This window comes from Schistocerca cancellata, chromosome 1, assembly GCF_023864275.1.
Source record: "Schistocerca cancellata isolate TAMUIC-IGC-003103 chromosome 1, iqSchCanc2.1, whole genome shotgun sequence".
Taxonomy (NCBI): domain Eukaryota; kingdom Metazoa; phylum Arthropoda; class Insecta; order Orthoptera; family Acrididae; genus Schistocerca; species Schistocerca cancellata.
This window is the reverse complement of record NC_064626.1, coordinates 293844069-293870285: the sequence shown is the minus strand read 5'-3', so window position 1 is coordinate 293870285 and position 26217 is coordinate 293844069. Positions and strand designations below refer to the sequence as shown.

The window sequence follows — 26217 nt, the reverse complement described above, 5'->3', positions numbered from 1 at the left end:
TGAAATTTTTCAGACAGATCCTGTATTGTATCGCTTTTCGGTCCTTTGGTTACATTAAACCTCCGTTGAAAACTTCGTCTTGTTGCAACAACACTGTGTTCTAGGCGGTGGAATTCCAACACCAGAAAAATCCTCTGTTCTAAGGAATAAACCATGTTGTCTACAGCACACTTGCACATTGTGAACAGCACACACTTAAAGCAGAAAGACGACGTACAGAATGGCGCACCCACAGACTGCGTTGTCTTCTATATCTTTCACATCACTTGCAGCGCCATCTGTTGTTGAAAATTGTAACTACTGTAATTTCGAAAGTTTGTCCGCCTGAAAATGTACTGTTGTCCCAAGTATATTGCAACAAATGGTGTATTTCTATCGCTGCTCGTTTAGTTTTTATTGCCGTTTCAAATATACCGGTCATTTTTGAAACACCCTGTAGATTCATGTTAATGGCAACAGGAAACTTTCAGTACCTTTCTTACATTGACAGGCCGATATTACACTGAAGCGCCAAAGAAACTGGTATGGCCGTGCGTATTCAGAGATATGTAAACAGACAGAATATGGCGCTGCGGTCGGCAACACCTACACAAGACAACAACTGCCTAGCTTCGTTGTTACATCGTCCAGGGCAGGTTATTAAGATTTAAGTGGGTTTGATAGTGGTATTATAGTCGGCGCACGAGCGATCGGACACAGCATCTCCGAGGTAGCGATAAAGTGGGGATTTTTCCGTACGACCAATTCACGAGCGTACCGTGAATATCAGGTACCCGGTAAAACATCAAAATTCCGACATCGCTGAGGCCAAAAAGCCGATCCTGCTAGAACGGGATCAACGACGACTGAAAAGTTCAACTAGAAATAAGTGCAACCCTTCCGAAAATTTCTGCAGATTTCTTTTCTGGGACATCAACAAGTGTCAGCGTACGAACCTTTCAACGAAAAATCATCTATGTGTGCGTTCGGAGCCGAAGGCCCACTAGCGTACCCTTGATGACTGCACGTCACAAAGCTTTACGCCTCGTCTGGGCCCGTCAACACTGACATTGGAGTGCTGGTGACTGGAAACATGTTGCGTGGTCGGATGCGTCTCGTTTCAAATTGTATCGAGCCGATCGCCGTTTATGGAATATATGGACCCTGCATGTCGGCAGTGGACTGTTTAAGCTGGTGGAGGCTCTGTAATGGTGCAGGGCGTGCGCAGTTGGAGTGATATGGAACCCATTACAGTCTAGATACGACTCTGACAGGTGACACGTAAGTAAGGATCCTGTCTTATCGTCTGTGTCCATTTATGTCCATTGCGCATTCCAGCATGGGAATGCGACAGCCCAGACGTCCAGAATTCCTACAGTATGGCTTCAGGAATACTTTCGTGAGTTTAAACACTTCCGCTGGCGACAAGACATTTTCAACGTACCTTGAATGCCTTGCAACATGATTTTCAGAAGTGATCTGCACCCCTCTCGTACTGTTACGGATTTATGCACAACACTGCAGGATTCATGGTGTCAGTTCCCTCCAGCACTACTTCTGACGTTAGTCGAGTCCATACCATGTCGTGTTGCGGATCGCGGGGGCCCTACACGATATCACGCAGGTGTACCACCAACTTCTTTGGCTCGTCAATGCATTTTGAGTCTCGAGATAAACACTAGTACACAGACCGAGTTGTAATGTATACCTCAGACTTCAAGAACAAACTCAGATCTAATTAATGGGCTCTAAGATATCACCCATTTTGTTGACAAGTAAATCATGGTTTCACTTTTCACAGGCGCAGTCATGGTAGCAACGCTTTTCCTTCTGTTCGAAAGCGAGATCTCGATGGTTGACCTGTGTCTTCTCTTAGACGAGTTATTAAAACGCGATAGTTCTTCATCGGAAGTTGCCTCTCATTAGGCCGATTTTAGTCCAGCATTAATCACATTTTTTCAGGTGTCGCACAAGTATGGCCTAGAACTATGTAAAATTATGATGGAGCTAGGAATGGCAAAATTTTATGTAATTGTATCGATTTGAACGAAGGTAGTAGTTTAGGGTGCAGTCAGAGCCGTAGCCGTTAGAGACGGAGCACAAGTTTAAACGGGCAAGAGTGGGACAGGAAACTATCCTAAACCTTCTCTATTTATCACCGCGGTATTTTCCTCGAGTCATAAATTATAACTTCAGAAATTCGAAAGTCTTAATGAAAAAGGGATATGATGCTTGTCTCTAACACTGAGTTAGTTCATTCGATTTTGAACCTGGCAATAAGAACCTTATTTAGAAGTCATATCTGAATTATAAAACTATATGCACTGTCTATTAATTGTAGAGGCTGAATGTATGCTATTGAAAAATGTGCCAACAGAAAAAAAGAACAGATGAAGAGCCCACCAAGGAGACTACGGCGTACACAATCAGGGCTGGTTAACTTGCATCTAACAAGTAAAATTGACCTGTAAGACCAGAGAAAGTGTAGAAGGTTGCTGAAAATGTCGAGATAGTTTGCATGTGGACGGGCACGTGTCAGTGTCCAACCTGCACAATATTTCGTTAAGTGACAATGTTGTCAGTACCAGCTGCACCTTCAGTCCGGAACCGCACTGCTGCTACGGTCGCAGGTTCGAATCCTGCCTCGGGCATGGATGTGTGTGATGTCCTTACGTTAGTTAGGTTTAATTAGTTCTAAGTCTAGGGGACTGATGTCCTCTGATGTTTCCCATCCCACTCTTGTCCGTTTAAACTTGGGCTCCGTCTCTAATGGCTACGTCTCCGACTGGACCCTAAACTACTACCTTCGTCCAAAACGATACAGATGTTAGGTCGCATAGTGCTTAGAGTCACTTGAACCATTCGAACCAGCTGGGGATGGGTGTTACTTTTATCTCTTCCTCCGTCCCTCCCACTGATCAAACTTTCTAATCGCCACCCACACCCAGCTTCTCTTCTCCCACTTCGCCCGCAGCCACACTGCTACGACCAAGGTTCCCGACCAGTTGTGCGTGCTGGAGGAATCTCTGCTGTTACTTCGTCTGGCACTGAAGTCAGTTCGTTGTGTGCTAGTTCCTTCATCCTCTTAATGGGTCTAACTGCAGGTTCCTTCGTCATACTGAGGATGTAGCCGACATCATGATTAATCAGCAGTTCCTTTAATCTCTATTGACGAGAAACGTAAGGCGTGTGTGTCAGAAACTTAGAATGGTCCTCATCCATTTCGTGTAATTACGACAGGCAATGTTCCATGACTACCGACTTGCTACGCTGCTGGAGTTTGGTGTGCCGTTGGCGTACTCATCCACGATTATCGACAGTGCGCACTGTCTGAATTATGCAAGTCATTCCACACTGCATGGGGCGTGATATACTCTTCATTTCCGTTATCCTTGACATCACTGCGTCTACATCTACATGGATACTCGGCAAATCACACTGAAGTGTCTAGCAGAAGTTCATCAAACCACCTTCACTATAATTCTCTATTATTCCTCTCTTGAACAGCGCGCGGACAAAACCAACACCTGTATCTTCCTGTGGGAGTTCTGATTTCCCTTATTTTATTACTATGATGATCGTTTCTTCCTAGATAGGTCGGCGTCAACAAAATATTTTCGCATTCGGAGGAGAGAAATTGGTGACTCAAATTTCGTGAAAAGATACTGCCGCAATGAGACACGCCTTTACTTTAATGATGTCTACCCTAAATCCTGTATCATGTCCGTGACACTCTCTCCTCTATTTCTCGATAATACAAGACACGCTGCACTTCTTTCAGCTTTCTCGATGTACACCGTTAATTCTATCTGGTAACGTTCTCAGGCCGCGTAACAATACTCCAAAAGAGGACGGACAAGCGTAGTGTAGGCAATTTCCTTAGTAGATCAGTTGCATCTTGTAAGTGCTCTGCCAGTAAAGGGTTCGCCTTTCACACAACATTTTCTATCTGTACGTCATTTTTATTCCTAGACATTTAGAGGAATTTATGGTCGTTGGATTTGATGGATTTATCGTGTAACCGAAGTTTAATGGATTCCTTCCAGCACTTGTGTGGATTACCTGACACTTTTCATTCTTTATGGTCTTTTGCCAATTTTCGCACAATACGTATATAATTTCTAAATTGTTTGGAGTTTGTTTTCGTCTTCCAATGATTTTATTAGACGATAAACGATAGCATCATTTTCAAACAATATAAGACGGCTGCTCGGATTGTCTCCTAAATCGTTTATGTAGATAAGGAACAGCAGAGGGCCTATAACACTACCTTGGAGACCGCCAGCAATCAGTTATGTTTTACGTGACGACTTTCCGTCAGTTACTTCAAACTTGGACCTCTATGACAGTAAATCTCGAAACCAGTCGCATAAATATGTCGATATTCCATAATTACGCAATTTGATATACGAAGCCGCTTGTGAGGTAGTGTCAAAAGCGTTCTGGAAGTCTAGAAGTACAGAATGAATTTGAAATACCTTATCAATAACACTCAACACTTCGTGTGAATAAAGAGCGACTTACGTTTCACAAGAAGAAAGTTTTCTAAAACCTTCGTCACTGTGTGTCAATATACCGTTCTCTTCGACGTAATTCAAAATATTCGAACAAATTATGTGTTCCACAATCCTGCGACATATCGAGGTTAATTATATGGGCCTGTAATTTAATCGAATACTCCTGTTGCCTTTCTTGAATACTGGTGTTTCTTGTACAACTTTCCATCGTTTGGTACGGATCTTTCGTCAAGCGAGATATTGTGTATGGTTGTTTACTATTGTGACGGTAGAAACCCCCCGTTACTAGATGGTCTAGTATGCAAGGATTGCTTTGTGGAGAGGGAGCGCGCGGTTAGGTTTAAGTTGATCTAAGTTGTAGGGGACTGATGAACTCAGATGTTAAGTTCCATAGTGCTCAGAGCCATTATTAACGTTTTTCGCCCATAATTAATTAATTATTTTAGATATGAAGATTTTGAGCAGCGCAATGTGTAGATCGCTATAGATTACGTATAAAAACAGTGCGATATGCAGTTCTATGTTAAAATTTTGAAGCACAGATGTAAACAAGCAAATTTGCGTCAAGTGGCGAAATTTTGTAAAAAACTAAAACTTGATTTACGGGCGATAGAATACCCTAAAATTTAGTGTAAAATAGTGAATAAGATGTACTTTTTAGCGCGGTTCCTTTAGTGTATTATAGCAGCCTGCATTACTGCTACTGGGGGCTCGGAGTCAAATAATTATTAAAGCTATTGGGGGCTCGGAGGCAAATTATTATTAAAGTAAAACTGTAAACCGTCTCACCAGTGCTAATTTCATTGTGTGAACGAAAAGGACAACGCCAGATGATAAAAACTTAATTGAACTGTGTCGTGAAAAAAGATTTTGCTATAATAACCGCTTAATTTTTGTTCCCTAGCATAAACTGTACTCATGTCTGAGTGAATATTAATTCAAAAACTATAACTAATGCGCGGGTGTGGAACAGTGTACTAATGCACCAAGTGTGGAAATCATCCTCTGAAAATTACGGGAGAGCCAAAATTTGCACTAACATTCGGGTGAATTCATCAACCGCACTTATTTTCCGCCCCGTCGCACTATGGAGCTATTGCATCAGCGTACTCTGAAAGGAACGTAATTGTTACACAGTATGGACTGGAGGACTTGCTTTTATTAAATGATTTAAGTTGCTTCACTACTCCGAAGATATCTATGTCTGGCTTGTTACTTTCGTCTTCTCTGAAGAAAGAATTTCAGAAGTCTGTGTTTAGTAACTCTCCTTTAGCAGCACTGTTTTCGATAGTATTTCCATTGCTAGAGCGCAGAAAAGGCATTGATTGTGTCTTTCCGCTAGCATACTTTACACACAAGCAGAATCTCTTCGGATTTTCTGCCAGGTTTCGAGCATTATTTCACTGCAGAAACTATTATATGCATATCGGACTGAAGTCCTAGCTAAATTTCTAGCTTCAGATCGCCAATCTTGGATACTTTTTTGCGTTCGTTTAAATTTGGCATGCTTTTTCTTCTCCAACAGTTTTCTGACTTGTTTTGTGTGCCATGGGACATGAGCTCCGCCGTTTGTAATGCATTTGGTAGAAATCACTGAACTGCTGTCGATACTATTATTCTAAATTCATGCCACACCTGATCCGCAGTTACACTGTTAACTTTGAAGGATTGGCGATTGTCTCTCAGGAAGGCGTCAAGAGAATTTTTATGTGCTTTTTTCAGTAGATATATTTTTCGTTTATTTTTCGTGATTTCAGAGCTGCGGAATTTATTCTCGCTAAGAGAATCCTGTGTTCACTAATCCCTGTATCCGTTTTGATGCCCGTTGTTTGCGACGGATTATTTGTTGCTACGAGGTCAAGTGTTTTTTCACAATGGTTTACCATTCGAGTGGGCTCATTAAGTAATTGCTCTAATTAATTTCCAGGGAATGCGTTTAACACAATTTCGGATGATGTTTTATCTATACCTCCAGATATTTTCTCCAACATATCGAGGATAAATTGAAATCACTACCAACCACAATTGTATGGATCGGTAATGTATCTGAAGATAGACTCAAGTTATCTTTGAAACACTCAGCAGTTGTATCATCTGAGTTGGGAGGTCGGAAAAAGGTTCCAATTATTATTTTGTTCCGGTTGGCTAGAATGACCTCTCTCTCTCACCGGCTCACAGGAACTGTCTACTTCAATTTCACTACGGGATAAGTTATTTATAATAGCAACAACCACGCCACCACATGCCAACTGACTTTTACCTATCCTTTTGGAAAACCGTTAGATCCTTCGCAAAAATTTCGGCTGAACCTATTTCCGGCCCTAGCGAGCTTTCAGTAGCTATAACGATTTGGGAACCAGTGCTTTCTATTAGCGCTTCGAGCTCTTATAGTTTCCGAACACATCTATGACAATTTTAAATTGTTCTAGATCCACGTACTATCTGTATTCGACCTTTGAGACTGAAACCCTCTACCCTAAAAAGCCGCCCAGTCCACATTAGCCCCTGCTACCCGTGTAGCCGCCTCCTGCATGTAAGGGACTCCTGACCTATTTCGCGAAACTCGGAACCCCATAGCCTATGGCGCAAGTCGAGGAAAAAAATAGTTCAAATGGCTCTGAGCACTATGCGACTTAACTTCTGAGGTCATCAGTCGTCTAGAACTTAGAACTAATTAAACTTAACTAACCTAAGGACATCACACACATCCATGCCCGGGCCGGATTCGAACCTGCGACTGTAGCGGAAATCGAGGAATCTGCAGTCTAATAAGGTCGCAGGTCTGAGCCTCTGATTCAGACCCTCCACTGGCCTCTGTACCAAAAGTGCACAATCGGTCCTGTCAACTATGCTACAAATGGAGAGCTCTGTTTTTATCTCGCAGTCAAGATCGGTAGCTTTAACACTTCTGACAGATGCAAACAACACACATCACTAGTATTGACGTGAGCCACTATTTGCAGTTGACTGCACAGCGTCCACTTTTGGTATCTGGAAGGAACCATTCCACGTCTGGTATAGCTCCACCCGAATGCACAGGAAGTGTACACTGACTGTCTCCCCCTCCCTAGGAGGCAGATCCCTAAGGGATAACATTGGAGTTCCCAACTATCAATAATCCCACCCTATGGGAAAGCACGGGTCCCGCAGGCTGATATGTTCCCTCCGAAACAGGACAAAAGACTGCACCTGGCTGAGAGACAGTTTCAGCCACAGATAGCACCTGCAGCCATTTCCCCAGACTAACCTCGGAGGCCTTACGTTTGGCCCTGCTGGAAGTCATTCGCAGCCTGCCACGCCCTGAGGCGACCTCCCATTTGTCCATGGATGAAGGGTCAACCTCAGTGCGAGCAATAAATGGGCTGGATACCGATGCGGACCAACCCATAGACTCGTGGGCCGTACTGGACATACGTTGGATCTCCATGGCCGGCCCACAACAGTGATGCCCATCCACTCAGCCTCAAGCTGTGAACCAAAGCCAACACAGCCTGGAGATGATAGCAAAGCCTCACCTACTCTGCTCGCTTCCGCTCACAGAAATCACAAACTTTATTCATACCAAAGACCGTGGAAAACTACAATACACAGACATACAAAGGTCTATTGACACGCATTACAATAAAATTGCTTTTGGTTGTAGACAGGTTTACATCTGTATTACAAAGAGAAATGTTAAGAAATGGCTCTGAGCACTATGAGACTTAACTTCTAAGGTCATCAGTCCCCTAGAACTTAGAACTACTTTAAAAAATGGTTCAAATGGCTCTGAGCACTATGGGACTCAACTGCTGTGGTCATAAGTCCCCTAGAACTTAGAACTACTTAAACCTAACTAACCTAAGGACATCACACACATCCATGCCCGAGGCAGGATTCGAACCTGCGACCGTAGTGGTCGTGCGGTTCCAGACTGTAGCGCCTTTAACCGCTCGGCCACTCCGGTCGGCAAATGTTAACACTCGTTTTGTTGAACATAAGAGGAATTGCTGCCTGGATCACACGGATGAATCGGCGGTAGCAGAACATGTTTACTAGGAAGCTAATCACGAAATAAAATTCAGCGAGACGAGCGTCATATCTAGAAACCTCGCATTATTATGCGCGAATGTGTAGAGAGGCTATCGAGATTGATAAACAACGTAATAATTTTAACAGGAAAGAGGAGGGTGTTAAACGATAAAATTCGGATGTCAACTTTGCACCGAAAGCGTTACGATTGATTATTTTCAATCGAAAATGTTGGCGTTACCAGAGGCAGTCCCATAGGCGACGCCACGCGATGGACAGTGGCTCCCTCTGCATTGCCTATACAATCAGCGCTTCCTCGAATTAACTTAGCAATTCGCCGCTCTACCTCGGAGGATGTCTCCCGCAGTCGAAGACGAAACGTCCCGGTAGAGTTTTATACATCGACGACGGCCTATCAGCCCGGGAGTTTTAAGTGAAGACAATATCGGCAGTGAAAGCCTATATTGTATGATCGATTTGTAACAGTTCGTTGTGTCATTACTGCGTCAACTACTGCTCAAATTGCTGCTGTAGATCGAGTACGGTACATCAGAGCCATACGCCGACCTCGATATTCTTCTCTCTAGGTACTGACACGTGGCCGATCAGAGCCAGGCCTAGTTGCGACCGTAACTTCCCGCGACCACCGCAACCAGCAATCATATACGTGGCTACACTCGTGCCAAGTCTTTCAGCATCATCGCAGGAGGAACATCCGGCTATTACACGACCTGATTTAAACTCAGTCAGATGCTGATAATGGAGTTCTTGTTGCCTTATAGGCATCCTTGACTAACTTTAGCTCATCAGTTTCAGGTAACTAACCCTCACTTTCCGTTACAGCTTGTATGTAAAAAAATGGTTCAAATGGCTCTGAGCACTATGGGACTTAACATCTATGGTCATCAGTCCCCTAGAACTTAGAACTACTTAAACCTAACTAACCTAAGGACGTCACACTACACCCAGTCATCACGAAGCAGAGAAAATTCCTGACCGCGCCGGGAAACGAACCCAGGAACCCGGGCGTGGGAAGCGAGAACGCTACCGCACCACCACGAGCTGCTGACACTTGTATGTAAAGCAAACCTGATTAGTCATAACGTCTAGGCTTTCGCGGCCGGCGTCTTAGTTAATTAAAACTTCCTGGCTGAGAGGCCGTAGTCGATCAATAAAACTTCTTCTCCCTGACGTATCGTTGCCAATTGGGGGTAACATCTTCCGAAGTGAGTCAGCGAGTCGTTGACTCAACTTGGAAGATGTTGCGCGCAATTGGCAAGGATACGTCAGAAAGAAGTTTTTCTGATCGACCACGGCCTCTCAGCCCGGAAGTTTTAATTAATGAAACCTGATTAGCATCTTCATAGTGGCGCTACCAGCGCCAATTACATTAAATTTGAATAGAGATCATCTTTCAGATGTAGAAACACCCCTACTAACTTTTGTTTATATCGCACAGTTGTTTCTTGATGCTACGATCTTTCTGCCCGCCAGTGTATATTGCGTTATCAGAAAGAAGTCATGTGGAAGGATGCACAGAAGTACGTAATGAGGGAACAAATGATAAGATATATCAGTGCCTAATTTGACGTACATATTTCTTAACACAGGTGGCATATGAAAGTACGCTCTTAATTGTTACTACTTTCACGGTAAATTAAATAGATCGGATGAATTATGGATGGCATTTATTTAGGTGCTTCAGAGTTCATTGCTGTAACATTCGTCAACGTTTTTGTGTGCGGAAGATGAAGCCGGAACAGTGACTCGAGTTTCTCATTAGCTACAGTTCCACTGAAGTAAAAAGGCAGATGATTACGCTACCGAGAAGAAAGGAAAGACGCGCGTACAGACAAGGGAGACAATGTGAGCTTCCACCGCAGTGCTCGCGCTAGTTTGCCATTCAGCTGAGTTACACCACCCGAAGAGAGGCGTGAAGAGCTGTTTTAAGTAAACTAATTCTTTTGTATCTGATATCTGGGCCACTGGCGTGTTGTTAAAATGAAATGAGACAGTAAACCGTGCATCCAACATGTCTTTCGTAAGAGAAATGTAATTATTAAACGTCAGTCGCTATGTGCAATAATTAATATATTACAAAATGTAAAATTAAAAGTAATGATGAGGACGTCAAATGAAAGGTTGCAACATAAAATAACATTTGCGTAATGAACGTATACTGCCATAACTGGCATGACGGGGTTGGGGTTGATTTGGAGGAAGAAACCAAACAGTGATGTCATCGTTCTCAACAGAGTCGGGAAGGATGGGGAACGAAGTCGGCTGTGCCCTGTCAAAGGAACAATCCGGGCATTTGCCTGAAGCGATTTAGGGAAATCACCGAAAACCTGAAACAGGATGGCCGAACGCTGGATTGAACCGTCGTACTCCAGAATGCGAGTCCAGTGTGCTAACCACTGTGCCACCTCGGTAGGTCTGGCATGATGTCGGCTTTTGCAGTTTGGCTCTCTTCTACAATTTTTGTACGGGCACTAAGAACCACACGGCCACAGCCATAAGTTGCATGAATTTAATTTTTGACTTTCGTAAATACGCGACAGTGTCCTTCCGAAGAAGGGCTCTGTGCCTGAGACCTGTTAAGGAAATAAAATTTCTTTTGTACAACTGGTTGTTGACTATTTCAACAAATGTAAAAAAGATAATTGACCAATGATTTCACACACGAGCTCACATGGAAGGGAAGACACTGCATAGTATATATCTCCTGTGAAGTGTTCATGGATGTTGCAAGAGAAATATCATAGAGACAATAGAATTACTTTTAAGGGGCTCCTCGTGTGACGATTTTCACAATTTCCCTCGAACGTCGTCTATTTTCCAATTATCCTTGTTTTAATTGCCTTGATAACTCTGCTACACCCCAGCACGGGCTGCAGTGATCTTTAGGAATCTTGCGACACGTCTTTCAGTTCCTTCGATCTCTGCTATTATGTATTCCTCATAAGGACTCCAGTCACTGAAACAGTACTAACGAAAAAGTCGCACTAGTTTCTTATAAGCGACTCAGTTCATCCAAACACTATCGTTCCCACGCTCCAGTCAAGAGCCTGGCTTTCATTAAATTATCCATGTTCCTGACATCACGCGTTATATTATTGCTTCGTGCTATTACGTTTAGATGTTTCAACAGCGCAACAGGTTCCATTAGACTCCCACTGCTCTCATAATCGGATAGTGCCAGATTTATCCTGATTGTTCTGATAATTGTTCTGTGTTTATCTATTTTTAAACAGCGCAATAACCCGTGGTCTAGAGATAGCGTATTAGATTCGTAATCAAATCATCCTCGGTTCCAGGTTCGAAACCCACCACCGCTTGCATTTCGATTAATAATCAGCATCTGGCGACACAAGACTTCTGGCATAAGAAGTCACCCTCATTCTGCCAACGGCCTAGTCAAAGACGGACAAGGAGCGGACAGAGATTCAGGGCACCCTCTTGCCCTTCGGGTGAGAAACTGCGGACGTGCATTGTCCTGTTGGAACAGCAAGTTCCCTTGCCGGTCTAGGAATGGTAGAACTGTGGGTTCGATGACGGTTTGGATGTACCGTGCACTATTCAGTGTCCCCTCAACGATCACCAGTGGTGTACGGCCAGTGTAGGAGATCGCTCCCCACACCATGGTGCCGGGTGTTGGCCCTATGTGCCTCGGTCGTATGCAGTCCTGATTGTGGCGCTCACCTGCACGGCGCCAAACACGCATACGACCATCATTGGCACCAAGGCAGAAGCGACTCTCATCGCTGAAGACGACACGTCTCCATTCGTCCCTCCATTCACGCCTGTCGCGACACCACTGGAGGCGGGCTTCACGATGTTGTGACGTGAGCGGAAGACGGCCTAACGGTGTGCGGGACCGTAGCCCAGCTTCATGGAGACGGTTGCGAATGGTCCTCGCCGATACCCCAGGAGCAACAGTGTCCCTAATTTGCTGGGAAGTGGCGGTGCGGTCCCCTACGGCACTGCGTAGGATCCTACGGTCTTGGCGTGCATCCGTGCGTCGCTGCGGTCCGGTCCCAGGTCGACGGGCACGTGCACCTTCCGCCGACCAGTGGCGACAACATCGATGTACTGTGGAGACCTCACGCCCCACGTGTTGAGCAATTCGGCGGTACGTCCACCCGGCCTCCCGCATGCCCACTATACGCCCTCGCTCAAAGTCCGTCAACTGCACATACGGTTCACGTCCACGCTATCGCGGCATGCTACCAGTGTTAAAGACAGCGATGGAGCTCCGTATGCCACGGCAAACTGGCTGACACTGACGGCGGCGGTGAATGCTGCGCAGCTAGCGCCATTCGACAGCCAACACCGCGGTTCCTGGTGTGTCCGCTGTGCCGTGCGTGTGATCATTGCTTGTACAGCCCTCTCGCAGTGTCCGGAGCAAGTATGGTGGGTCTGACACACCGGTGTCAATGTGTTCTTTTTTCCATTTCCAGGAGTGTATTATTACGACGTTGCTCCCCTCGGTCTGTTGCACGCAAAACTTTCAGCTGGAGACGTTGTCACAAAGCCGTTGATTCCTCTATTGAAGCACGCTGGCCCACAGCTTTTGTAACAGCTCCTTGGTATCCCAGATACTGGCGCAGGGGCAAAGTCGACATTTGAGCCGGTCCCACACGTTGTCTGCTGGGGATACATCTGCGCCTTTCTGGCCCCAGAAGTATCTCCACGCAGTCAGTTCATACAGACACTTTCATATCTGGGCGAGCATTGTCCTGTTGAAAAATGGCACCCTAATACTTTTACATGAGAGGTAGAACATGAGATCTCAGGCGTCAGTGATGTGTTGTTGCGCTGTCGTAATTCCTTCATCCACTATCAGCCGTTACTTAAAGTGGTACCCGACAGCGACCGCACCATGACGCTAGGAGTAATAGTGCTGTGCCTCTCCAGAATATTGGAAGCAGTGGCGACTGTTGTGTAAGAGCACAAGAGCACATTAGACCCCAACTTTTGACACCATGCGGGTTTATTGATTAATTTCGTTTGAATGCTGTGCTACTGACGAATGTTAAAAATTAGGTGGACTGATAGTATAAGGAAAGAGGAGGTTCTGCGCAGAATCGTGGAGGAAAGGGATATGTGGAAAACACTGACAGGGAGAAGGGACTGGGTGATAGGACATCTGTTGAGACATCAGCGAATGATCGCCATGGTACCAGAGGGAGCTGCAGCGGTTAAAAACTGCAAATGGGGACAGAAATTGGAATACACCTAGCAAATAGTTGAAGATGTAGTTAAAACTGATGACTCAAAGAAAAGTAATGTAGATGCCACAATCTGAAATACATGGCACTAAATCTACCGCACTGTGCTGCACTGCTCCTCTGCACTCAGTGAAACCGGGCCTCAGGGTCGCGAGCGCACCTTCCCTTACTTGGGCTCGTTTCAAGGAGCCTAATACGCATGCACAAGTGGCGTGACAAAATTGCCGTACGGGCCAAATACATAGGGATTTGATAAAAAATGTGCAAGGTTCAGGGGCTGTACAGGTAGCCCTTACCGCTCAACTACAGGTTTACGTCAGTGCCGCCAGGTGGTAGCTCACTGGCTCACCGCAGCAGACTTCTATCGATGTTCGCTTGACCGAAATCCAGCTAGGCGGTAGTACACTCCATACACACGCCAATTCACTCCCAGTATAGTAAAATTAGATCGGACCTCAGTAAATGTTATGGTTAAACTGTTAGAACAACCTGTTTCGTTGGATTCTGAATGAGGTATAATAAGTTTTGTCTGTTATCATACTGTAATCCATTTGAAGCGCTAAGAACCATAAAGGACAACACCGTCGATTGTGAGACTAGCGTTTATCCAAGCTTCTGACATCTGTTGACCTTATGATGGGTCAGGTTTCCCTGTACTGTAGGCCCACATTGTACGTATATCTGAACGTTCAGGAAAAGCTGTCTCACTGGTTTCTCTGATATTCACTTTAGTATAGAGGGTCGAAGACGGCGTGCTTTTGGCCTTTATAGCTTTCAGCGCCTCATTTGCATTCTCGTCGAGTGACCTTGTTGGTAAATAGTACTAGTTAATTTAATAATTTCCGTAAACGGCACATTGTATTTGGAGTTGGTTGTTTTTCTGTGCAGGAATCGGTTTTCCTCTGCAGTGTCAATATGAACTCTGTTGTATCTGTGTTAAGCGCTAACAGAAAAGAAAATTTCCAAGAAAAGTTAGGCGCGTAGGAAGTAGGGCCTCCCAAACCAAATCCGCTGCCTGAGAAAGTGATGAAATCAAATAAGCGTGACTTCAAACGTAAGTTGTTATATGGGTGCAACGTAGGAATGCCTGATTTTCAGCCAGGAAGTTAATTCGTTAACTGATGCATGAATTAGCGATATTATGCATTTGTCAGAAAAAACTTAAAAAATCACATTAAAAGTCTCACACAAAAGTGCGAAACGAAGAGTAGCGAAAACTTAAATATTATTTCATTCTTGCCGTAAACTGTACTTCATTATGTACAAAACACCATTATTCCACAAAAAGAATCCTTCCTTCTCCAGACAAGGGAAAGTTATGCATATTATTATAATTATTATTATTACTACTACTATTATTATTTCTTTCCTTTCTGAGACGTTATGTCTGGTTCAAAATTGAAAGTGACGTGGACCTTGATCATGCGTGATTTCCTTTTAACTGTACGGTATATGTTACATTGCATTTAGGAACTTTCGGGTAATTGAACATGTATCAAAAAATTATAGATTTCTGTAGTTCTATATATACGTTTGGATGTAGCTCTATTGCGTTGATGTACTGGTGGATATTGTGTGGTATGACTCCTGTAGTTGCTAGTATAATTTGTATAATGTCAACTTTATCATGATGCAACATGTCCTTGACTTCCTCAGCCAGTTGATGTATTTTCCAATTTTTTCTCCTGTTTTCTTCTCTATATTTGTTGTATTGGGTATGGATATTTCGATTAGTTGTGTTAATTTCTTCTTTTTATTGGTGAGTATGATGTCAGGTTTGTTAAGTAGTGTTGTTTTATCTGTTATAATGGTTCTGTTCCAGTATAATTTGTATTCATAATTCTACAGTACATACTTGTATGTGGGAACGATTTGTTTTATTAGTTTATGTTATATGGCAAGTTGTTGATGTTTTATTTTTGCTACATTGTCATATCTTCTGGTGTATTCTGTATCTGCTAGTATTTTCCATCCGCTTGTAATGTGATCTACTGTTTCTATTTGTTGTTTGCAAAGTCTACATTTATCTGTTGTGGTATTGTGATCTTTAATAATATGCTTGCTGTAATATCTGGTGTTTATTGTTTGATCATGTATTGCAATCATGAATCCTTCCGTCTCACTGTATATATTGCCTTTCCTTAGCCATGTGTTGGATGCATCTTGATCGATGTGTGGCTGTGTTAGATGATACGGATGCTTGCCATGTAGTGCTTTCTTCTTCCAATTTACTTTCTTCGTATCTGTTGATGTTATGTGATCTAAAGAGTTGTAGAAGTGGTTATGAAATTGCAATGGTGTAGGCGATGTATTTATATGAGAGATTGCTTTGTGTATTTTGCTAGTTTCTGCTCGTTCTAAAAATTGAATACCTTTCCATAATGTAGGTTTTTTATGTCGATAAATCCCCTTCCTCCTTCCTTTCAGCTTAATGTGAATCTTTCTGTTGCTGAATGTATGTAATGTATTCTATATTTGTGGCGCTGTGTTCGTGTACGTGTATTGAGTGCTTCTAGGTCTGTGTTACTCCATTTCACTATTTCAAATGAGTAGGTCAGTATTGATATAGCATAAATATTTATAGCTTTTGCCTCCTTTCTTGCTGTCAATTCTGTTTACAGTATTTTTGTTAGTCTTTGTCTATATTTTTCCTTTAGTTATTCTTTAATATTTGTATTATCTATTCCTATTTTTTGTCTTTATACTAGATATTTATAGGCATCTGTTTTCTCCATTGCTTCTATGCAGCTGCTGTGGTTACCCAATATGTAATCTTCTTGTTTAGTGTGCTTTCCCTTGACTATGCTATTTTTCTTACATTTATCTGTTCCAAAGGCCATATTTATATCATTGCTGAATACTTCTGCTATCTTTAGTAATTGGTTGAGTTGTTGATTTGTTGCTGCCATTAGTTTTAGATTATCCACGTATAGCAAATGTGTGATTTTGTGTTGGTATGTTTCAGTTATATTATATCGATAATTTGTATTATTTAGCATGTTGGATAGTGGATACGGAGCAAGGCAGAACCACAAAGGACTTAATGAGTCTCCTTGGTATATTCCAAGCTTAATCTGTATTGGCTGTGATGTGATATTATTTGAATTTGTTTGGATATTAAGTGTGGTTTTCCAATTTTTCATCACTATGTTTAGGAACTGTATCAATTTAGGATCTACTTTGTATATTTCCAATATTTGTTGTAACCATGAGTGGGGTACACTATCAAAAGCATTTTGGTAATCAATGTATGCGTATTGTAGCAACGTTTGTTTAGTTTTAGCTTGATATGTCACCTCTGCATCTACACTCCTGGAAATGGAAAAAAGAACACATTGACACCGGTGTGTCAGACCGACCATACTTGCTCCGGACACTGCGAGAGGGCTGTACAAGCAATGATCACACGCACGGCACAGCGGACACTCCAGGAACCGCGGTGTTGGCCGTCGAATGGCGCTAACTGCGCAGCATTTGTGCACCGCCGCCGTCAGTGTCAGCCAGTTTGCCGTGGCATACGGAGCTCCATCGCAGTCTTTAACACTGGTAGCATGCCGCGACAGCGTGGACGTGAACCGTATGTGCAGTTGACGGACTTTGAGCGAGGGCGTATAGTGGGCATGCGGGAGGCCGGGTGGACGTACCGCCGAATTGCTCAACACGTGGGGCGTGAGGTCTCCACAGTACATCGATGTTGTCGCCAGTGGTCGGCGGAAGGTGCACGTGCCCGTCGACCTGGGACCGGACCGCAGCGATGCACGGATGCACGCCAAGACCGTAGGATCCTACGCAGTGCCGTAGGGGACCGCACCGCCACTTCCCAGCAAATTAGGGACACTGTTGCTCCTGGGGTATCGGCGAGGACCATTCGCAACCGTCTCCATGAAGCTGGGCTACGGTCCCGCACACCGTTAGGCCGTCTTCCGCTCACGCCCCAACATCGTGCAGCCCGCCTCCAGTGGTGTCGCGACAGGCGTGAATGGAGGGACGAATGGAGACGTGTCGTCTTCAGCGATGAGAGTCGCTTCTGCCTTGGTGCCAATGATGGTCGTATGCGTGTTTGGCGCCGTGCAGGTGAGCGCCACACTCAGGACTGCATTCGACCGAGGCACACAGGGCCAACACCCGGCATCATGGTGTGGGGTGCGATCTCCTACACTGGCCGTACACCGCTGGTGATCGTCGAGGGGACACTGAATAGTGCAGGGTACATCCAAACAGTCATCGAACCCATCGTTCTACCATTCCTAGACCGGCAAGGGAACTTGCTGTTCCAACAGGACAATGCACGTCCGCATCTATCCCGTGCCACCCAACGTGCTCTAGAAGGTGTAAGTCAACTACCCTGGCCAGCAAGATCTCCGGATCTGTCCCCCATTGAGCATGTTTGGGACTGGATGAAGCGTCGTCTCACGCGGTCTGCACGTCCAGCACGAACGCTGGTCCAACTGAGGCGCCAGGTGGAAATGGCATGGCAAGCCGTTCCACAGGACTACATCCAGCATCTCTACGATCGTCTCCATGGGAGAATAGCAGCCTGCATTGCTGCGAAAGGTGGATATACACTGTACTAGTGCCGACATTGTGCATGCTCTGTTGCCTGTGTCTATGTGCCTGTGGTTCTGTCAGTGTGATCATGTGAAGTATCTGACCCCAGGAATGTGTCAATAAAGTTTCCCCTTCCTGGGACAATGAATTCACGGTGTTCTTATTTCAATTTCCAGGAGTGTATTATCAGTTGCTCTTTACATCATCGTGCTCCTTTGCAGGAGCCTTTTTGTTCTTCATTTATAATTTGTTCTGTGTTGTATGTGTCATTAATTTCTGTGTAATGACTGAAGTCAATATTTTGTATATTGTTGGTAGACATGTTATGGGGCGATATTTTGCTGGGTTTGCTGTGTCTGCTTAATCTTTAGGTTTCAGATCAGTTATTCCTTGCGTAAGTGTATCAGGGACTTTGTATGGGTGTACAGTGTAACTGTTAAATAATTTAGTTAGATGTCGATGTGTTGAGGTGAACAACTTCTTTAGCCAGAAATTTTCTATTTTATCTTTTCCAGGAGCTTTCCAATTGTGCATTGAATTAATTGCTCGGGTGACTTCATATTGCAAAATTATCACTTCAGGCTTTTGTGGTATCATCTTGTATGTGTCTGTTTCTGCTATTATCCACCGTGCATATCTGTTGTGTTGTACTGGGTTTCACCATATGTTGCTTCAGAAGTGTTCCGTGTCTGTTATGTTTGGTAGATTGTCTATTTTAATGTGTGTTATCTATTGTCTGATAAAATTTATTTTGGTTTATGTTGAATGTTTGGTTTTGTTTCCTTCTATTTTTGCTTTTTTGTATCTTCTAAGTCGTTTGGCCAATGCTTGTAATTTCTGCTTCTCTTCATCTAATTGCTCTATCGCTTCTTGTTGTGAGATTTTACCTAACCTTTTTCGTTTTTTGTCTGATATTTCATTTCTTAAAAATTGTGTTAGCTGTCCGATGTCTTTTCTCAGTTTTTCTATTCTGATCTGTAGCCTGTGTTGCCATGCTGGTTTTTTGGGTTTATTCTGTGTGTTGGTTGGTTTTGATCTCTGCCTAGTGTGTATATTTAGTGTAGTGAGTGCTCCTATATAAACCAGTAGTTGTAACTCTTCCATAGTTGTATTTTCATTTATTTTGTTGTGTATGATTGTGTTGATAGTTGTTATTGTTGTATCGACTTGTGGGTTATTTGGTGGTCTATGCAATAATGGTCTAATGTCTGCATTTGTGTCTTTGTATTCTATATATGTCAGCTGAAATTTTTCATCTATATTTAACGTGTGTGTCACTTCGTGTTCTATTTGTGATTGTTCTGGTGGCTGTCTTAAGATTTCGCTTTCCTCTGATTGTTTAATTGATGCGTGTTGTTCTTTGTTTGTTTGCTCTGGGATGTTTGAGTCCATTACTGTATCTTCTTCTGATTGCACATTACTTTGTTCCAGTATTTGTTGTACTTGTTGTTTGATGTTTTCTAATTCTGACTGGGGTATCCTGTTATTTTTGGTAATTGCACGGATCTGATCAGCTAGTCGTTGTTCTGTTAAAAATTTTAATTCTGGGTATCTGGTAATAAATGTTGTGTATACTTGTGATCTGTATCCAGTTTTGTTGGTTCCTAAGTTTGTTGCTTGGTAATAACAGAACATGAGGTGTCGGTTAACTTCATCTGACCATCTCATCCTTCGTCTTTGTATTCCTTCTAGAGTGGTTGCAGGAATCATATCCTGCAAAACACCTCTATTTGGATTTAAATCATTTTCCGTGTGGCTAGCAGTGTCGTTACCATTGTGGACGAGAATAGGGTTCAAGCGTCGTCCCCGACCATGACAGCGCTTGCCCGAGGCTTCTTTAGTTGTGTCCTGTCCTGTCCTATTGTTATTGTTATTACTATTACTATTATGACAGCTGCTGCAGTTGTATAAATACTTTGATAACCTTAACTGTTATACAACAGAAGCTATAAGTTCTGCACCCTCAAACTTACCTAAATTTAAAAATTTGTGAACATCCAGAATGTATACCTACGAGCCGCCACTGATTGGAAGATGGGACTCCTGTCCCCAGACCACCTCCATTCTCACCTGCGATGGTCAACCGGTATAGTGCCTTACTGGGATTGATCACTGAATAAACAGTGTGGCCATTCACCATTTGTATTTCTTTTTCAAAGGCAACCTACGCCTTTTGCTAGTCTCCGACCAGTACAGGATAACTTAGAGGTTGCACCAGGGAACCTAATACTTGTTCTGGGATGGCAGGCACAGATGTGAAGTGGTACAATGCGTTTGGCGCACAATGCTATAATCCGCCATTCTGGTAGTGAGACGTGGTCGGGCGCAACACTGGAGGTGAGTATACCTGTCCTCAGGTTATATTCAGTTCGACATCAGGCCATTTTCTTACCCAAACGCCCCAGAAATCTGAACATTTCAGCATTTCAAAAGCCAGCTAAAGAGAGACCAAGAATGAGGTTTCTAATGCTAATGACACTCACATTAATATTTGGCGTTTCTGTGTCCTTAAGAGCGATCAATCATCATCTGACAGTGTTCGTCCCATTATCTCCTCTTGGAGACCTGGTAACCACGATAAACACGAAGAATAAATTTGGAGTACATTCCTCGTGAAGAAACTGCGGTCTCGACAGTAAAAACGTTTACTTTAATGGTAAACGGTTTCGGTCAGTTTTTGACAATCATGATGGCAGGCGATGGTGGTGAATGGAGCAGGTGTTGCAACCGTACGAGCTGTTGACGTTCGTAGAGATACAACACTCGATCCATTCACCACCATCGCCTATAATTAAGGTATGAGGACCTGAGGACGATCTACAACTGACCGAAACCAGTTAATGTAGGAATAAATGTTTTTGCGGTCGAGGTTATTTGTGCCCAGATTCAAAATTCGAACAACGTTACCGCACTCTGGTGGCAATTCTACCCATCACAGAGAATGGTACCCTAATGGCGTAAATAACCGCCGACGGTGCGTATATGTAAGAAGTTACCTTGACTTGCCCGCCCGGTTAGCCGTGCGGTCTAACACCCAGGTTCCCGAGCGAGAAGGCGTTCCGGTCCCCGGCACGAATCCGCCCGGCGGATTATTGCCGAGGTCCGGTGTGCCGACCAACCTTTGGATGGTTTTAAAGGCGGATCTCCATGTACCTCGGCGAAGGCGGGCTGGTTCCCCTTATTCTGCCTCAGTTGCACTATATCGGCGATTGTTACGTAAACACTGTCTCCACTTACGCGTAAATCATAATTGCTCTACCACTCGATTATCACCAGGTCATCGGTGCGACGCATTCTAGCCAAGGACGTGGCGCCATCTCGTTCAGGTGATCTCGTACAAAGTTGTGGAAACATGGAGTGGCACTATCTTGTTGAAACTTGAAATCGTTGCTTATCAGTTACAAGTTTAGAATCAGCCACAACTGCAGCATGTCGATACTAGTGAGACTACTGACAGTTCCCTCAGCGAAGAAGAAAAGTCCGTAGACAAACCTTTTGGACACGGCGCAGAAGACGTTCAGTTTTTGAGAATTGCCGACATGTTCGGCAGTTGCATGTTGATCCCGTGGTTTCGACATGTGTGCCTTGTGTTGTTGACCTTTATCGAAAGATGAGAAGTAGCTTCGTGACTGAAAATTTGCTTGCTATGTCGTTATTTTCAAGAAGGTTCTGCATATCAATACAGAACTGTAGGTAAACCCATTTGTCCTCATGGATTATGGTTTGCAGTAACTGTAACTTGTACTGCTTCGCTGTTGAAACCTTACGAAGGTTTTTTCACACTATTGGCTTAGTTATATTCAATTCTACATTACCTAGATAAATAGAAAATGGTTCAAATGGCTCTGAGCACTATGGGACTTGACATCTGAGGTCATCAATGCCCTCGAACTTAGAGCTACTTAAACCTAACTACCCTAACGCACATCCATGGCCGAGACAGGATTCGAACCTGCGACCGTAGCGGTCGCGCGGTTCCAGACTGAAGCGCCTTGAACCACTCGGCCACAACGGCCGGCAGATGAATAAACTTTGTGTAACTTGGCAATATTACGTCCAGTACACAGCCCACTAGCCGGCCGGGGTGGCCGAGTGGTTCTAGGCGCTACAGTCTTGAACAGCGCGACCGCTACGGTCGCAGGTTCGAATCCTGCTTCGGGCAAGGATGTGTGTGATGTCATTTGGTTAGTTAGGTCTAAATAGTTCTACGTTCTAGGGGACTGATGACTTCAGAAGGTAAGTCCCATAGTGCTCAGAACCGTTTGAACAATTTGAACACAGCCCACTGTGTATTCTGACACGCCAGGTCGGCATGAACCTACTACGTCGCACAAATACCCGTCCTCCCACAATTTCTTGTACCACTTCACTATGCTGTTTGAAACTTCATCGTGCCTTGCGAAACATACAGCGCAAAGCTCCTTGCACACTCGCTACCTGTTGTCAACGGGATGATTGTTGCAAAACATAAATAAGAATTAAAAAGAACGTTTTCTGTGGCTCGTTCGCCGCCATTTTCAGCAATTACTGTCAGTGGTGCCTCTCTTGGAGGTTTTACGAGTTGCTTTGAGCCATCAAGGTTCAAAACAAACTTTTAGAATTATCTTTCACATATTGTATCGTTTGTTACGTTATGTTTAGGTATTTACTTGCATCAATTTTTAAAAATGTTTCATGTTCTTCATAAAATACCCCGTATAATACGTGACAATTATACACGTAGAAACTGTGACAATGAGCCCACCTGGTGAAGACGAAGAGGACGAGGGCGTTGCCGAGGACTCCGGCAGTGCCGATGGCGAGCAGGACGGAGCCCAGCGCGTAGTGGGCGGCGGGCGGCAGCCCGGGGTACTGCAGCCAGTGCGGGTGCGTGGGCGGCGTCGGCGGGCAGCGGGGGAGGCCGCTGGCGCCGCCGCTGCTGTTGCTGCAACACACCGAGTAACACGTCACGTCCGGCACCTTTACGGTACAGTCGATGGAGGCCACTCGCTTGCTGTAGGAGAGCGTTATGGCAATCAGGCAGTCCACGAGACTGAGTACCGCACAGGCAACCTCCGTATCAGCACACCTCTCGGTACGTTCCACAGAACCTGCCAAGCGGCGTATCCGTTTTTGCTGGATTGACGAGCTACGAATGGTTCGGAAAGAGGTCAGAGAAAAGAAGTGACACTTCTCAGCGCTTCGGGTCGGTGTTTCAGTGGCACCAACTGACAGCAATGCATAAAAACTAAAAACCATACAGACTAACAGTGGCAGGACTCTTGATTTTCCCGTTCGAAGAACTCCCTCGAGATACTGTATACATACGGTATGTTTACATTTCTCTGTGAGTACCATATACAGAAATAGTTATGGAGACAGTGCGGTTTACACGCGGTATGGTTACGATAGGGATGTCCAACACGCAGCCCGCGAGGAATATGCGGCCCAAGGCAAGAAACAATGCTGCCCAAGAATCCATAACGCGATTGATAAAAAGAAATTGCCGCCTGTGCTACACTCGAACCTCCAGAGCTTCATTATTATAACCGGCCACTCTTTCACAAGCGATGGTCAATTACTTACGGCTAGTTTACTTGCAAAAGCGAAATTACGAAACTAGATACTTAGAGACATATATTTTTTCTATTTTTTTATTTTTATTAAAATGTAATTATTCCAGTTGTACTTAAGATTTTATATTTACTTCGCACCGCAGACTGCTAGACTGAGCCACACACAACTGATTTCATCAAAGTGTAACGGCCTTAAGATGGCGTTGACGCGACGTCCAAAGTAGTAGCGTAGCAAATAAAAAAAAGTACAACTGGAGGAATTTCATTTTTAATAAAATTTATACCAGCTGTGTCCCACCTTCATCCAGTTTAAATATGGATGTACGAAGATATATTTTTTCTTCTTCGCGGTTATTGTTAGCATTAAGTATATTACGTGCGGGATAGAGTACTCGTCCTTTTCCAGTATGGCCCAGGTAACATAAAAGATGGGACACTCCTGGCTAGCAGTATTAAATGTACAAGGTGACAGTTATTGAACTATATAAACAAAATCGACATAACTTTGAACGGTTTGCGTTAAGATGTTCAAATTACACGGTGCGCCGCAGGGCGTGATGGAATTAGTATGATTTGGTTTAGCGAGGAAACCCAGTTTAACTTGGATATGTTTGTCAATAAGCAAAATTGGCGCATTTGGAGAACTGAGAATCCGCATTTCACGATCGAGATGTCTCTTCAACCTCAAGGGGTGACTGTTTACTGTGCAATATCCAGTCACGGAATAATCAGTCCGATATTCCTTGATAGCAGTCTGATTACCGAACCGCATGTGCGGGTTCAGGAAGATGATTTCATCTTCATTATCCAAAGTAAGTCTGATTTCGACAAGATGTGATTCATGCAAGACGGAAGTCGACCCCATCGAAGCAGGAGAGTATTCGATGCCCTGGCGGGGCCCGTTGGCGACCGCATTCTGACTACGAAATACTCAAAGGCCACTGGCACGGGCCTCGATTGGCTGCCTTATTCTCCTAATCTGAACACATAGGACTCCTTTTTATGGGGCAACATTAAAGACAAGGCGTACAGCAATAATCCCTAAACCATTTCTGAGCTGAAACAACCCGTTGAGGAGGTCTTGACAGTATCGATGTTTCGATTTTAATCCTGTATATCATGTACAGTATACAATAAGTCACGGAAGAGCTCGAAATGGATAAATAATAAAAGCCAGTTAGGCTAATCGCTAGGTAACAACGGCCCTGCCTCGTTGAATACACGGATACTAGTCACATCACTTAAGTCCACCAACGTTGGGTGTATGAAGATGGTATCTCTTCTTTTGGGAGACCACCTGAGCTTCTACCTCACTGAGCGAGAGTAACTGCCAGGATATTCTGGGATACAATTTAATTACGAATTTTTTTTTAAATTTCAAATATACAGAGACTGATACGCCAAAACATTACCATGATATGCATAATAGCGTCTGGTTCTATCTCCGGAAGGCAATATAGCAGTGATTCTGTCTGACATGGATTTGACAAGTCCTTTACACGTTTACGGTGGTATATTACACCATATGTATACAGGTCCCTTCAATTGCGCAATTGCGAGGCGGTGTTTTTTTTTGGATGCCAAGAAGACGTCCCATACAGTCCCAGATACGTTACACGGTTTTCTGATCATACGTTGTTTGGTGGTCAAGACATCAACGTGAGGGCACCATCATACTCCTGGAACCACTGCAGCGCGATCCTAGTACAGTGCCACAGAAAGGTATCCTGCTGGAAGATATCATCACTTTCGAGGAGGATATCAAGGTGGTCTTCAATAATGTCCACGAAGTCCACAAGTATTATGGTGCCTCCGATCACTACGACAGGTCCCATAGAAGCCAAGATTAAGGCCTCTCATTGCGTTATATCCCCCTCCACCCTCCCAACACGCCTTCCACTATATCACAATGAATATTTAGAGCACCATGCGGGGTAGCCGCGCAGTCCAGGCGCCTTGTGACGGTCCATGCCGCTCCTCCCGTCGGAGGTTCGAGTCCTCCCTCCGGCATGGGTTTTAGTGTTTTCCTTACCGTAAGTTAATTGAATTTAGATTTCTAGTAGGTTGTAAGCTTAGGGACGATGACCTCAGCAGTTTGGTCCCATAGGCTCTTACCATAAATTTCCAAATTTCCAATATTTGGAGCTTTCTCCAGTATGGAAGAAAATCGGAACGAGACCAACGACCATCCACGTCCAAGTAAAATGTTTCCGTCCAGCCAAAGCTCAATTTCGATGATCCCATGCCAACTGCAATCGTAAATGACGACGTTGTTGGGTGCCTATGCGAACACGTCTGCTGCAGAGCCCCGTGTTCAACAATATGCGCTAAACGGTGGGCACCAAAATACAAGTAATGTACTCGAAAAAATAAATA

At 44.1% G+C, this 26217-nt stretch overlaps 1 protein-coding gene across 1 annotated transcript in view; it reads right to left on the bottom strand.

Moving 5' to 3' along the window:
- LOC126170786 (melanopsin-like) overlaps nt 1-26217 on the bottom strand; it is a 158843-nt gene that overhangs the window by 114391 nt on the left and 18235 nt on the right. The window contains exon 2 of the mRNA XM_049920753.1: nt 23031-23210. Within this exon, the coding sequence (XP_049776710.1) occupies nt 23031-23210 (180 nt within the window). The remainder of the gene's footprint in view (nt 1-23030; nt 23211-26217) is intronic.